Here is a 15887-nt window from a genome sequence, read left to right as displayed (position 1 = left end):
TTGTGGTGAATCTCTGACCTATTTTTACTTTATCAGGTCAATTGGATAAAAGCTAGCAATTGCAAGTTCTAAGTAATTTTCAAGGATTCGGGTCAGTTGTATTACCTTATTTGTATAGCTGGAACTCCAGTTACTATATCAAGTTTCTAAATGGTAACTGTAGCTAGAACTAATGACTAATAATTAGTAATTATTATTACAAGTCACTAGATTCTACTTTTTATTCAATCGACCCATTATCTGATATTAGATACCGATAATCAATTTGATTTTGTTCTCATCGTTAATCGTCAACTCTTGAGATGTTACATTCCACACACATGTCGAGGATTGAAGCGAAATTTGAGAGTGCTTCATCACGCAATATTCTATCAATTTACAAGGACTCAAATACTCATCAAACATGTTTGAAAAAAATTTGAAGAGTGAATCATAGAAAAGTAATCCGTAATGAAACGTTGAATTAAGAAGAATGTTGTCCTTGGTAGCTGAATGGAATACAGTAGTTGAGGAAAATAAGTAGAGCAAGTTTCATCGCATTTGTAGCATATTGAAATTTATTCAAACAGCAACTTCACAAGTACAGGGTACTCGTAGCGGAGAAAATTCACATATCAATATTTTAAACAATTTGAAACTACCATTATTGGAACTTATAGTAATTTAGGATTTGATGTAGTTTCCAGGGAAATGATTGCCTTCTCAAAATATTATTGGAAAAGTAGTTGAAAATGATAAGTGTAAAATTCAGTTGCGTAGAATTCGAATACAATTCGTGTTTCCCCCATTAAAACATTATAATCTCTATATATAAAAATGAATGTCTGTGTGTTTGTTAGTTTGTTTATTCCCTATAGACTCGAAAACTACTTGCTACTTGACAAAATGGCATGAAACTTTGGGAATATGTTATGTGAATATTGGGGATGGTTTCTGACCAGAAATTTTAATAGGCGGACTAATAATAATAATTTATTAATTCATTTCAAAGACCTATGTTTTTGAAATTTTAGGCCGAGTGGCTACTTATAATATAAGCATCTAAAGTTACCAGCTGTATAATAAACACGTCACCCTGTGATCAATTGTGTACTGGTATTAAAACGGTGGTTTGGAGTTGAAGTTAGTGTACCGTAGTTGATTGGTACCAGCTTTAGATAATCGTTCCTTAGAGGACCTATACAAATAATTATCACTCCCCTATCATTATATTGCAATAATTAATTATTACTGAAAAATGACAGACTGAATTGATTTTTTTTAATTAAGCTGAGCTTATATTCATCCTAAAATTGAAGATGGAAAGAATATGGAATTCTGTGTAATTCATCGTACATCGCATATTTCCTGGACCATCCATTGACAATCAACAATTATGAGAACATTAAATTCATCTTTGAAAGACTGATTTAACCTACCGGTATCTTTTTTTTAATTCAACACTTTACTGATAGATATTACTACCAATTGATCCAGAATATGTTGCAATGTCGGAATAATAAATGCTGCATCAAATCAAATCGATCAAATCGAAAATTCTTTATTGGTTCTTCAAAAACAATAAATATAAAAAAAAAACCAATCACCTGCAAGGAAAATCCTGTGCGCAGGTGAGAGTTGCTAATACAAATTCGATAGAGTCATTAAGAACTTACAAAAGATGAAATAAGAATTTATATAATATAATATTCAATAAAAGAAGATTATGAATAAGTGGAATAAGGGTGAAAGAAAAAAGGAGAAGAGAAAGAATGAAAAGAGAAAGAAAGAGAGATGGCAAACATACGGTACTATTGAAACAGAGATAAGAGTCACTCAAAAAGTATGTCCTCGATTTTACTGGTAATTATCCATTCAATAGTTCTTTTTTTAAGCAATGTAACAAAATTCCGATTAATATGCTCCATAAGGTAATCTGGAATTTTGTTGATTAATTTATTAGCTAGGTAAAAGTATTGTCTCCGGCAAACATTAAGATCCGTTCTGATATTTTCAAACCTATTTCTGCATGACTAAGAACATAGGAAGTCCGTATTGAGATGTAAATGAAAATATTGATTGTCAGATAAATCTCATGATTCACCAAATAAAGTCAAGTGTGACATGAGATACATTGACTTTTTGGCGGTACTAAGTTCGCCGGGTAAGCTAGTGATACATGATAATTGGAAGAAATAGGTAATCAGGCAACCGAATGGATAATTTAGCAAAATGAGTTACATTGAATTGAAACCTAGAAATATTAAAAAAATGAAAATATATAACATAAAAACAGACATTCATCACACAAATTATTTTATGTATTACAATCTCGGATAAAGCTTTCGTATACACGTCAAATGCACAGTACAGTTCAAACACATTTAACGAAAAGCTGCGACTGTTTTATAGCTAGCTACCTTAATAATCATCAACTCATCTCCTACTATAAATAGTGGGAGCTGGTCCAAGATAAATAGAGATAGTCCAAGCTCTCTGACCTATTTGGGTTGAGTACCCATATAAAACTTGAATCTAACTTTATTGGCACTAAACGAAAACTTTATTGGGGAAGAGCTCGATGATATGATACCCTAACGGCATCATCCACTCCAGTGCTCGAAGCTGAGGGAACATTTCCATTGCATTCGATCCAGTGCTCAATTGAATATGGATGCAATGCACTTATCCACAAACAGTCGGGTATATTGCTGCTGATTGTATGCTATTTGGTGTAGTTTTCTCACCATTGAGAAGCATTCTCGACAAATGAGGGACCTTATTTGTTGTAAACATAATAATTCATCATGACCATATACCTTCAATAGAAAAACTAGTCGAATCATGTTGTAGATAGGAATATCACAGTTTCAATCGATGAGTCTGCATGTGAAACTGAATACCAAATTCTGAGCTGAAAGGTTCTCATTTACAGCATACTCCTTATAGATAACGGCTTTGTATTGTATTATTATTCATTCCTGATTTATTTGTTCGTAATATATTTGTTGTTTGAAAGCTCTATTTATAGCTCTACTTTATTTTTTACTTCATTCGAATATAATCAGTAAAATGTCAAAGGTTGATATTTTAACTATTGAAAAGATCACCCCTCCACTGGCATTACCCCTTCCCACTCTGACTGCTATCACAAGGCCAGACTCAGTCAAATTATAATACTGAGAAGGAAAACCTCAAGTTGTCTTCACAGTCTTGATGAGAAGCAGAAAAGATTCAAACAGTGAAGAAGGGATGAAACCTCAATAACATGATGACAGTTTGTTGAGCACCTTGAAGAACCATAATGAAATTGATAATAACTCTGAAAATCTTTTCCCCAAACTGGCTTGACGGCACTTGAGAGGCGATTTTAGGGAACAATAAAATTTGATCCCCGATTCTACAAGGGAATTCAGATAAGGGAATGGCAGTGAAAACTCGCCGCTTCGCCGACAACAATCCTATTAATGTGAAGTGGGCTCAGCGTCTGCATAGCAGAAGGAAACCCATTGTTTCTAATTAGAGCGAATCAAGCCTGTTCAAAGGCAGGTGAGAGAGTGAGATTCAATGGGAGAGAGTGAGAGCACCATTGAAGGTCACTCCACACTTGCCACAAGAACTAAGCTGGTGCTCACCATAGATCTACCATATAGCATTAACATATAGATATCAACATGGAGTAAAACAGGAAAGTGAATTGCCAAATTCTAGAAATTAATGAGAAGATCTAAATGATCGTTACCTTTCTTAAAATGCTGATGATAAGTTTGTAAATTTATGCTGGTACAGGGCTGGACAGGGAGATATGGACGATTTGAAATAACAGATGAGCTACACACTCATTTTGAAACGAAACTCGAAATTTATTGATAAGTTTGTAAATTTCTAGTACAGGTCTGGACAGGGAGATATGGACAATTTGAAATAACAGGTGAGCTACATACTCATTTCTAAATGAAACTCAACATTTATTTTTTTAGTGTGTATCTTGGATGTTGCCATTATAAAAATTAAATAATTGAAGAAGTGACAACTAAAACATCGATTATGTACGAGAAATAAAATCTGTTAAATGTGCTGTCCTTTTTTGTCAATGCAGTCCTATAGACGTTGTGAGAAGTTATCCGAACTCCTCTGAAGCATTGCACGTGGTACCACTCGAATTTCTTGTGCTATTGTTCCACTCACGGCTTCAAAGGCTTGTGGCTTCTTTAATCATACATGTGCTTTTAGGTACATAATCAATGTTTTTATTTACCCCTCTCTAATTTTTACTTTCCTTGCCCTATTACCATAGGTAAGGAAAATATTGATTTCCGAAAAAAATTAAGGTACCCCAATTTGTGAATTTCTATACGTTTCAAGGTCCCTTGAGTCCAAAAAAGTGGTTTTTGGGTAGTGGTCTCTGTGTGCGTGTGTGTGTGTGTGTGTGTGTGTGTGTGTGTGTGTGTGTGTGTGTGTGTGTGTGTGTGTGGTGTGTGTGTGTGTGTGTGTGTGTATGTGCGTCTGTGTACACGATATCTCATCCCCCAATTAACGGAATGACATGAAATTTGGAACTTAAGGTCCTTCCCCTATAAGGATCCGACACGAACAATTTCGATCAAATGCAATTTAAGATGACGGCTAAAATGGCGAAAATGTTGTTAAAAACAGGGTTTTTCGCGATTTTCTCGAAAACGGCTCCAACGATTTTGATTAAATATATACCTAAAATAGTCATTGATAAGCTCTATCAACTGCCACAGTCCCATATCTGTAAAAATTTCAGGAGCTCCACCCGATCTACGCAAAGTTTGATTTTAGATCCTCAATCATCAGGCTTCAGATACAATTTAAACAAAAAATGATTCAACATAAAAATCAATACAAATAATGTTTTGTAACATTTTCACCTAAAGTTGAAAATAAGCTCGAAATTCGAGAAAATGTGATTATCAAATTGCAAACTGTTGGCAACTGTTTATTCTATTAAATGATTCACTATGAAGAGATAGTAGACCTCGTATGTCTCCAGCGTTATTGTCCTGTCACCAGCTGACTCAGATATTTGTTCATAAGAGTAGACTTGAGATGCGCGAGAACACTAGCGTCAGGTGATCAACTCTCATAACGGCAAGGAAAATTGTGTGAGTGCGTCACACCAGATTCTTAATTAGAATAGCAACATGCAAGGTACACACTAAAAAAATAAATTTTGAGGTTCGTTTAAAAATAAGTTACTGTTATTGCAACTGTTACTTTAACTGTTTTTTCAAATCATCCATACCTCCCTACCCAACTCTATAACAATAACAATATATTTCTACTAGACACCGTTTGATCGAAGATTGATCGGTTGAATAATACAGTAATAACCAAATGTTCTATATGATAAGAGAGAGAAGGGCTGTGTTTGCTCGTTTGTTCGCATCAAAACATGTCAACTTGTGGATTGCATACCTGAAAAACGGGCATGATTTAGATCTCCAAATTTTGCGATTCTATCAAATAATTATTTTCAATGTAAAATTTTGCCACCAGTACAGATGAAATGGACATAGTCTTCATGCTGTATCATTGAATTTCATAAGAAAAACATGAATAGATCACAATAAAATAAGTAATAATTTATATTCTTCAGTTATAAATCAAATCAAATCAAATCAAATTTATTCTCTTCAACACTTTACAAAATTTATGTATATTGCACAGCACAACATTAAATACAGTACTTCTACAACATAACATAAGATTCATAAGCATAGCATAATAAAGACTATAGTAACACTAGTAACAATTTGTTGTTCTGTACAAAATACAGAATATGACAGCAATGAGAAATACCCTTACATAAGCTATTGCCTGTGAGTAAGGGTGAATCTGGATTAAATGATTAAGATGAAACTTGTATGAGAACTTAACTGGTAAGGATAGTAAAGAAATAAAGAGATTTGAAATTTATTTTATCTTATTGAAAAATAGAATTTACCGGAGCTTGAGAACGTCCACTAGTTAGTAGCCTACTTGCTTCTTCTAGAATAAGTCGGGTATAAAACTCTATAACCTATAAACTGAGCTAATGATATTTTCGGTTCCATCCCTACCTATTTCGTTTAGCCAAAGATTCACAATTTTTTTGTACACTACCAAAGATGCTGCATCAAATTCTCTGAGTTTGTTAGGAATATTCCTGAAAAGCATAAGAGCTATGTAATAAATTTTTGTGGATGAATATGTTTTGTTAATTCTAGGTGTTATTATTCCTGAAATTGTAGCTGTTCGGGTGGGATATGTGTGGGTATTTCTAATGAAAATATCAGTAAGGTGCTTATACATATAAATTAGTGCATTTTTCACAAATAATTGCCTGATATCCAAAACATTGAAGTCTATATACAGGTCATGTGAGTTGGATCTACTGTCTCTCTTCAATGCTACTCTCAAAAGAGCTTTCTGTGCTACTTTTAAAGGCTCCAAATTAGTTTTATAGCATCCACCCCATGAGATTATACCACCCTGTATTAGTGACTGAACGTATGCAAAATATATGTTCCTGAGTTCCCTCTGATTTAATATGTTATTGAGCTTGTAGAACAAGAATATAGCCTTACGAACTCTGTTTCTGATGTATGCAATATGTGCTGACCAATTGAGGTTGTCGTCGAACATTACGCCCAAGTACTTGTAGCACCTCACACGTTCTATCGACGGACAAACACAAGTGGAGCTTTGCAAATCATTGCAAGAATGTAACATTAAACTTTGAGTTGTGTCTTCAACAGTGTTTCTCAATGAAATTTCCATGTATTTAGTTTTTTTCACATTCAGAGTTAATGTATTATGATCAAGCAATTTTTTCAACTTTGCAAGGTCACTCACAGCAGTTTCATACATCTCTTTTCTCGTATCACCAGAAACCAGCAGGGCTGTATCATCGGCAAACAGGTACAGGCTTCCGGTTACATTCAGTTTAGGTAGATTGTTGATGTAAATTAGGAATAAAAGCGGCCCCAGAGTGCTTCCTTGTACCACACCATATTGGATGCTCTTCAAGTCGCTTTCTACTCCATTTATTTGCACCATCTGCTGTCTATTGGTCAAATATGATTCCAACCATTTATACGCTTTATCTTGTAATCCTATAAGATTAAGTTTTTTTAAAAGCCTGGGCCTATCCACCGTATAGAAGGCCTTTGCTAGGTCTAGAAACACAAGTAGAATTTTCATAGCCCGGGGCTGACATACCTCGAAGTTGTTGAATATTGGACAGGATAACCTCATCTGAAATGGTTTGAAAATTCAAAAGTTCTCTATCAATTCTATAGTCCCTATCATCTGCTGTTGGAGGTCCACTAATCTTGATTTGGTTGGCTAGTCTCTGGCCAATTGAAGAAAAATAGTTGTTAAAATCATTAGCAACCGTTTTATGAACATCAGTATCAACTTGAATATTAACAAACTGCTCTATTGGGAATTGTTCTTTTTTTTATTATTACCTGTTATTTCATTAACAGTACACCAAAATTGTTTTGGATCACCTTTGGAATTATTTATTTTTACTCTAAAATAGTTATTTTTTTGTAATTTTGATCAGATTATGTAATAATTCCTATAAGTTTTAAATTTATTTTGCAGTATTGGATTAAAGGGTTGTTTCTTGGCAATCTTATGCAATCTATCTCTCTCTCTAATGGAACAAACTAAGTCCTGGGTTATCCATGACTTAAGCTTTCTCAGTTTAGCATTTGTCTCAGCAAGAGGTTTTTTAGCTAAATTGTAACAATCCTTAATTATTTCAAAAAAATTGATTGCAGCTTGATTGGTATCTGACTGAGAAAGCACAGCGCCCCAGCCCCGGCGAGCTAACAGGTCCCGCAAACTATCACTCTCAATATGGAATTTAATATTATTATCTTCTTTATGTGAGTTGTTGTGACTGTAGTCAGTAATCTCCAATGCTACACCATAGTGATCGGTTACTGAAACCTGCAGCACACCAGCGCGAATCTCGCTGAAATTCCCCTGTCGAATAAAAATGTGGTTAAGGCAGGTTGAAGTACCAGTACATCTGTCTACACGAGTGGGCTTATCAATGCAAGGAATGAATCCCGCCTCATACATCTCAGTCATCTAATACATCTCAGTTCTCGGATTGCTACTTAATATATCTATATTGATATCTCCGACTAAAATATAAGTTTTATTTGAAGAAAGATTTTCATAGTGTAATCTAAGATTATCAATGAAGGTATAAACATTACTAACATGAGTTCTGTAGGCAGCCAGAATATTGTATTGCTTATTTTTATAATTAAAGTTCAGTTCCAATGCTGTTACTCCTCCCAACACTATCTCCTTTCCGATAGCTGATAACGATTTATTAGCAAAAAAAATAACTCCGTCGTAACGATTCTGTTTTAAAGTTGTTTTGATCGTATCATAACCATCGAGTGAATATTCGTCGTCCTCATCCATCCATGTCTCAGTGAGGATGATTAAATAATGTACTATCAGACACAAATGCGCAGTGAAAGAAATATTTCAGGTATTTTGTTTGGATTTGAAAAACAAAAGGCTGCCTGATTCAAATTGAGGAGGAACCAATCGATACTAAAATTTATTGATGTATTGGAAAAAATCAATAAATGATTCTGTGAGGTTTTCAAGTCTTCAGTTATCTATACTATAATAAAGGAAAGAAAATAGACCCTTGTGAAGCACGGGTTACCTGCTAGTAAATAATAATACTATCAAACTTTTGTGATCTTCTCCATTGAAGAGATCACATTTCTAAATACTTCAAACTTTTCTCAAATTTTCCTCAGAAACCTCCTGAAGTTCCTGAAAAATTGATACACGTGATCACATGAGTATTAGAACTCTGATGATCATGAAGTTGATAGTTGAGAAAAATACGAAATATAAATATAAAAATAGCATATCGATTATAAGGATGAGATTAAAAAATATACTGATGATGATACCTTGGAAATAATTATCATTATCGAAGAGTTTTTCCAAGTGAGGTAATTGATATACTATACTCTAGTTTAGATATTTTATGATTTATAGATATACAGTCTGATGAACTAAAAAAGCTTTAATATACTGAACACTCGAATGCAATACTTACAGAGCACATTGAGATAGAAAGCGTTGCTCTCGCCGTCACCCTCTGTGTTGAATCCTACACACGTGTAGTTGCCGGCACTGGTCCGACTCACTTGCTGCAGAACTAAGCTCTGGTTACTGATTATCACTCCCTGCGCCACGTTGTGGTTGAGCGCCTTGCCCTGCACAAATTCAATTGATTACACATTCAGCTGCGTTATACAATTAAACTCTACAAAATATAGTAGAGAGATAAGCATAAACATAATTATACAGAAGAAGTAACATTTATCATACAACTTTACAGTTGTAGGTGGATGGGTTGACAATTTTATACTTGACACGTAATGTGAGTTAAATATCAAGGAAGAATAATTCTAGAATAATTAAAATAAAAATAATTCAAAATAAAAAATTATGTAATTGCCTCGAGTTTGGATAAACTGTGCAAAGATGCCTAGGTCTATAACATGGAATTGAAATTCCTACGTGCTCAAGATCAATTTATTGTTGTGGTAAGAAATATGTAAGTGACCATTAGAAATTGAGCACTTGGACCCCCGATGGTGTGAACCAAAGACCATTATCGTCTTGCTTAGGTATTTCAAAGTAAAGGTGATTTTCTCGAATTACTAGATGATTATTTGAAAATGACTAGTTTCTCTAATTACCAGTTGAAACATTTTAGACCGGAATTTGTTACTGATTATATATACTAAAGGGGTGTACACCGCCTCAAAATCAATGACGCAACCCCACAACAATAAATACCCCTTATTTCAGTACCAGCCCCCTATAGATAGAGACACCTTACAAAAGTATATTAATACAGTAAAATGAACTGATAACTAATATATCAATATAATTATAATTTGTATGATAATAAATCTCTTAGGTTATCCAAGTAATGAGGTGACAATGTATTTTCAAGCGATATTCCAGTAGTCTGTAATTCGTTCCATCGAGTAGTAAGTGGAAGCAATGTGTTTTAAAATCTCTCATAATTTCCTCAGATGAAAATATGAACGTTATTCAGGCTAGATGACGGAATTCCACCAGCATGTCACAAGACCAGTGACATTTATAGCCTACACCATTATACATGAACATGCATAACGAATTCCCACTCTACTAGTAAATAATACAGGAGCGAAGCTTCCCAATTTTGAATATCTCAACTTGTAAAATTAGCCTACGAAACTTTTTCGGGCTGTTCATTATCATTTTCATCCGCAGTGATGAAAACAGCACGGCTTTCAGTGTTACCATGTTCAGTGTTCATACGCCCTACGCGTATTACGCAGAATTACATACATGAAAAACGTGCCGCCCCATAAGCCTAATGCTATAAAAAGCTTCACTTTTTTGAATAAGCTCACTGTTTTTGTTTGGGTTAAAGTTTGGGGAATGAGATGGTGAGGGTGATGGAGAAGAGACAGAGAGAGTGAGTGTGACGAAAGGAGAAAGATAAAGGGACACCGCGATGAGGAAATAAAATGAAGCAGCAATTGCCTCATTCTGCCATTGTGATAACATCCGTGTTGTTGCTAACAATTTTATCGCCTCCGCTCTGGTCTGGCTCATATTTAAAATTTCAGCAAAAGAAACTTCTGACCATAACCTCTAAATAATACTGACCATGAAAATATAAACATTACTCCCATGTACTGCAGTGGCGACTGTTTATGCATCCCCTGAGTAACATTGCCAACCATTATGTTGAGTAATATAATGTCTCATGTTATTTTTTTCATTATATAAGGGAACACTTTCAAAGTGTGGTGGATAATATTGCAATGGACACGTAGCCCTCATATTCATTTTCAGTTATTTATTTATATAGAAGAGTGACTTCGATGGTTAATAATAAGCTTTATCATTTTGAGTGCCCATGCAAAAACTTTACGTATTATAATTTTGCAGAGGGCAATTCAATACTCAACTCATTGAAAGTTCTATGTTTTATTACAGAAGGGTATTAATCTGAAAATAACCTTACTTGTAAATAACAATTGTATGTTGTTTTGTAAAGGAGACAAAATGGAGTTACCTGTTGTCTCCATAAATAATAAATAAATAAAATATCATTACAAGTGTTTATAAGCCAGAAGCAAAAAAATATTGCCAATGCAACTGTATTTGACAGTGAGCTTTATATATATATCTTTGTTTGATTTAGATGGAACTATATTTCTGAACTCTCACAGGAAAAATCAATACATAATACATTTAGCTTTGGGATAGTTGACTTGAATATATTCCAGATTCATAAAATTTTCAGGTTTCTGAACGTAATACAGTATAAACAAAAATTGGTTTTTCTCTCATTCTGATGATTTGTATATTAATTTTAAACCATCGATATAATCCAAAGAATGAATTTCAAAATCCTCTTGACTAAAAGTATGCTGCTTCGAGAATGCTAAAAAACTATAAAGATCAACTAAAGAAAAACTATATATTATTGATCATATTTTCAGTTACTTGAAACTTAGTGGAGAAGATAACTTCAAACTTCTCATGTATTTTTGTTTCTATTATTGTATTTCCCAAATATAGACGGAGTAGAATCAAATTGCAGGAACATCCAGTAACGTCAAATTTTATGGCCCAGATCTTTGTGTGATGGTAGAGGTTATTTCGTGGTTGATAAGTTACCGATTGAGTCTCTCAATATTCATTCTACTATCATTTAATCCAAGACGTTCTGTGTTTTCAGCTATAATCACCGCTATCCAGTGATTTCGACTCCACTTCTGTGCTCAGTGACTTCAAACTCTAGTAATAATAATATTTATTATCAGAGATTCAATTCCTCTCAAACTGAATCACAACTCGAATGAATCCTGTCTAATGGCAGCGCATTTTTATCGCCGGCAATGGATCAGACGAGCAGAACTTGGCCTCTTTAGTGTGATTCACTTTACACTGTCAGAAGTCCTTTTGAATATGATACATGCCCTTCCTATTCAACCAATGCTGACAGTATTTAGTGAATCGGCTCGCTGGCTGCTATGGTGAAATTCAATTGAGGCTGTCAGCAATCTTTATGAATAAGACCAATTATTTTAATTCAACCAAAGCTGACAGTTTAAGATGAGTCTCACAAAAGATAATCGCAGCAGCGATCAGGTCGGTCGTTTCAATTAACAAATGAAGCCGACGCTAATTCTTTGGAAGGGTCGTCGCCGGCGAAAATTCGACGACAAACTGCTGTCTGGGGACTGCTTTCTGCCAGTTTATTACTTTCTTCTGCTTTGCTTTATCTGCTCCACTCGCCTCTTTCAACTTGTCCGCCGAATAAGGAGAATTCGCGCCTAATTGTAAAATGGCGGCGGCAACACATCTTCGGGTCTCCGAAACTTTCGCGCCAGCTGCTCCTCCTCCATTTTCTCCTCCTCCATTTTCCCCTTTCCCTCCTTCTTCTCCAACACTCTTTCTTCCCTTGTCAAGGAAATTTTCCGGTTTTATTCTTATCGCTTTGAAAAACTTTTCCTCTCTCTAATTGTTATGTTATCGTCGAAGTCGACGAGTTGCCTTGCCCCCCCCCTCAACCGCTTCCGATGCTCCCTTCGTGTTAAATGCAACTATCAATTTTTTTCTCTCTTCAAGCGGAAACTTTTGAACTATGGCTGCATTATCGGAGGAAAAATCAAAGGTTTTATAAGAAGAATGCCAATTTTGAATTCAGTTTCCGAAAACGTAGAATATTGAAAAGTCTCCTCTCATACGCCCTGATCTCGCAAAAATATATTATTGACGTCCTGAATATTCTCTTCCTTAATGATTTTTATTTCTTCTCTTACTCATTCTTCCATCCTTGTACAATAATATTCATCATTTTCTACATGTTTCTCTCCTTGCTTTCAATCTCTCTTTGGTTATCGTCTATTCCTGTTCTTCCTACTTTCCTCACCTTATTGATGACTATTCTCCGTCTCTCTCAATTCACAATTTATTTTCCTTCTCATTTTAATTCATTGCAACTTAATTACTTGGTTCTCATTCAACCGCTTCTTAGCATTCTCTTCTTTCAGAAAAATGCTGTGATAATATTGTCCGTTATTGTCAATTGGAAACAACCTATGAAAAGATTCAAATAACCTTTTTGAAAAACAAGCATTGATTTCAATTTTACTAATGAATGATTTTTTCAGAAGTGACCTGGATAGTGCACTCATTGGTTGGCAAAAATTTCTGACACAGACATTTAAAAGTGAATTGCTGAACACTAGTGCTTTGCCGACAAATGTCTCTTCGTTTGAGAATCACAATTGTGATTGTTATGTTAGCACAGACATAAAAATTGCGATTGAAAAAACGTGGAATGTTGATGACAGTGTTTTGCATGCGTGAATGACAGAATACGCTCTCAAAATGTCGCACATTCACAGACAGCGAGTAGAAATGCTAGTAACATGAGAGGAGGTGAATGAGACAGGAAAGAAGATAGAAGGAGAGAGGAGACAGCTAAAGAGGAGAGTGAAGTTGAAGAGGATACAGATAAGAACAGTTGAGTTGGGGTTAGTCGCAGAGGAAAATATAATGAACTAGCTGGCCTGGCGAACTTCGTACCGCCAAATAGTTAATGCATCTCATGACAAACTTTAGCTGGATACACACCTCAAAATCCATAACCCATACTAACAATCCTCAAATCCATACCATCCTATCATTTTTTATTGACCAAATAATCAGTTTAGCATACTCTTGCTAAATGAGTAACTGATATTTAAATGAGTAACTGGCTTTGGGGAATTTTAATGATTTCATTTAATTTCATTTGATAATTATTATTCAACTCCAAAATAAATGATTTACTAAAAATCGAAAATTATTCGAAACAAAGCAATGTCTTATACCTGAGGCCGCACTGCTGGATGGTTACACACAGAACAGTCATTTTGTTTTTGGTCGAGGCGTTTAAAATGAAATACATAGGTGGTTATGGAGCAGCACACACTCATGTATACTATCTACCGACGGCTGTTGGATGACGCAATGATTATAACAGCTGATTTTTATTTCTGTTTGCGGCCAGCTCACAAATCTTCTCCCATACGGATTACATGTAAACTTTGAAGGACCGTAGGAAAGAGTCCTGAAATCGGATTATAAATTTGATAGGCCATAAACCTGGTCCTGAACATAACGAACACAACTAAAAAAATCATCAAATTCGCTGCACACATAAAAAAGTTATTGAATGCCAAAATTTGAGGCTCGATTTTTATTCATATAGATTAGTAGAAGATAATAATATAAGGTAGAAACCTATAAGGACGAGAGAAAGAACGGAAGGAATTGATCGATTTTTTTGTGCTATTTGTATAAAAATTAGAAGTAAATCAGTTCTGCAGTGAAAAAGATTTGGTCACAAGAAAAAATATTGGAATTGAATTGGTTCTTGTAAGAGAACTTATTCACAAACGGTAGCCTATTAAGTTATCATACACTCTGTATGTAAGACTTGCAGGTAACCTGTGCTCCGCAATGGTCACAAATAGATTGAATGTTTAGAAAAACTGAAAACTTAATGTACTGAAATCTAGGAGAATTGAAAATAGGAATATAACCATCCTAATCAGTTGAGTAGTTCAGACGTGATAATGCGTGCATCATGTATTTCCTATCCCGTACATATAGTATAAGCCAATTCTTCTTTTCTTAATATTTTAGATGAATCATCACTTTTTTTCAGGACTGCAACTTGTATTTATTTACAAATTGAAACTCAAGATAGAAAATGCTATAATCAATAAATAGGCTTATTCGAGTTTTAATCTTCATATCAGATGAAACATATATAAAACGAAAAACTATTTTGATAAAAAAGTTGTTGTGAAAATTTTGAGTCATTTCATTCTATTTACCAGAACGTTCTCATCTCAACTCAACTGAAGTGGAGAAGTGAAAGTAAGAAACTCTTCGACTAAACAGGAGATTGAGAAATTGAAAAGAAATCACAACGGTAGTTGAATAAAAAAACTAAGAGTTGCAGACGAATTTTGAAGAAGTGGGAGAAAAAAGATGTGTATATAACAGAGATGTGAGAAGTGAATAGAGAGAGAAGTAAGGCTAAAAAGTGAGCAAAAGATCTCAGTGGAAGTGTATTACTTACATTGTGCCTCCACTCGACCTTGTAGACTCCAGGCTCAGCCTTCACCTTGCAATCGAAGTAGACGTCGGATCCCTCCCTGATGTTATCCGGGTTGAGCGACGTCCCCAGAGTCAGCTCCGTTTCGGGAGTATCTGAAATGACAAACGACCTTGCGTCACTTCAAACGTTTAGACTTTTTCCAGTCGGCCGCTGATAAATTGTGCCGCTCGCTTCTTATAAAGCACTCGCATACGTATGTGCTGCTGGAGACAGATGGCTTCCAGGCAAATTGAGCGCTTCCAACTATATCATTGAAATGTACAGAGCCTGGAGGTACATAATTATTGTTCCACTGTGAATCTTGCATGATATTCTATCATGAAAATATCATATTGACACATACAAATCAATATATTATTTTTAATATAGGATTTCTCTGAAGAATGGGCCATTCAGTGACGTATTTATGAACAGTTTTGATGAATGTTATCAGCTAACCACTCTCTGAGAACCAATCAGTACTAGCTGCTAGAATAGATTGTCTAGATTTGATCCTGTTGGAGGAAAGGGTTGAGGAGCTAGACAACCAAAGCGTGGTTGGGGTAAGACGGTTTCAAGAATCGTTTGTGAACATGGCCTTAATATTGTTTCTGGATTGGCTGGAATGCTTATTTTTATTTTCGCAATCAATAGATTCAGCATTTTGATTTGAAAT

The 15887-nt window shown here is 34.9% G+C and overlaps 1 protein-coding gene across 1 annotated transcript in view; it reads right to left on the bottom strand.

The window, feature by feature from the left end:
• The window catches only part of LOC111057911 (nephrin), a 383192-nt gene that overhangs the window by 39774 nt on the left and 327531 nt on the right, over positions 1–15887 (bottom strand). The window contains exons 6-7 of the mRNA XM_039425733.1: positions 15194–15324; positions 9095–9254 (exon numbers count right to left, since the gene is read on the bottom strand). Coding sequence (XP_039281667.1) covers positions 9095–9254; positions 15194–15324 — 291 coding nt within the window. The remainder of the gene's footprint in view (positions 1–9094; positions 9255–15193; positions 15325–15887) is intronic.

The sequence above is a fragment of the Nilaparvata lugens genome, chromosome 4, assembly GCF_014356525.2.
Source record: "Nilaparvata lugens isolate BPH chromosome 4, ASM1435652v1, whole genome shotgun sequence".
NCBI classification, from domain to species: Eukaryota; Metazoa; Arthropoda; class Insecta; order Hemiptera; family Delphacidae; genus Nilaparvata; species Nilaparvata lugens.
This window is presented reverse-complemented; position numbering and strand designations above follow the sequence as displayed.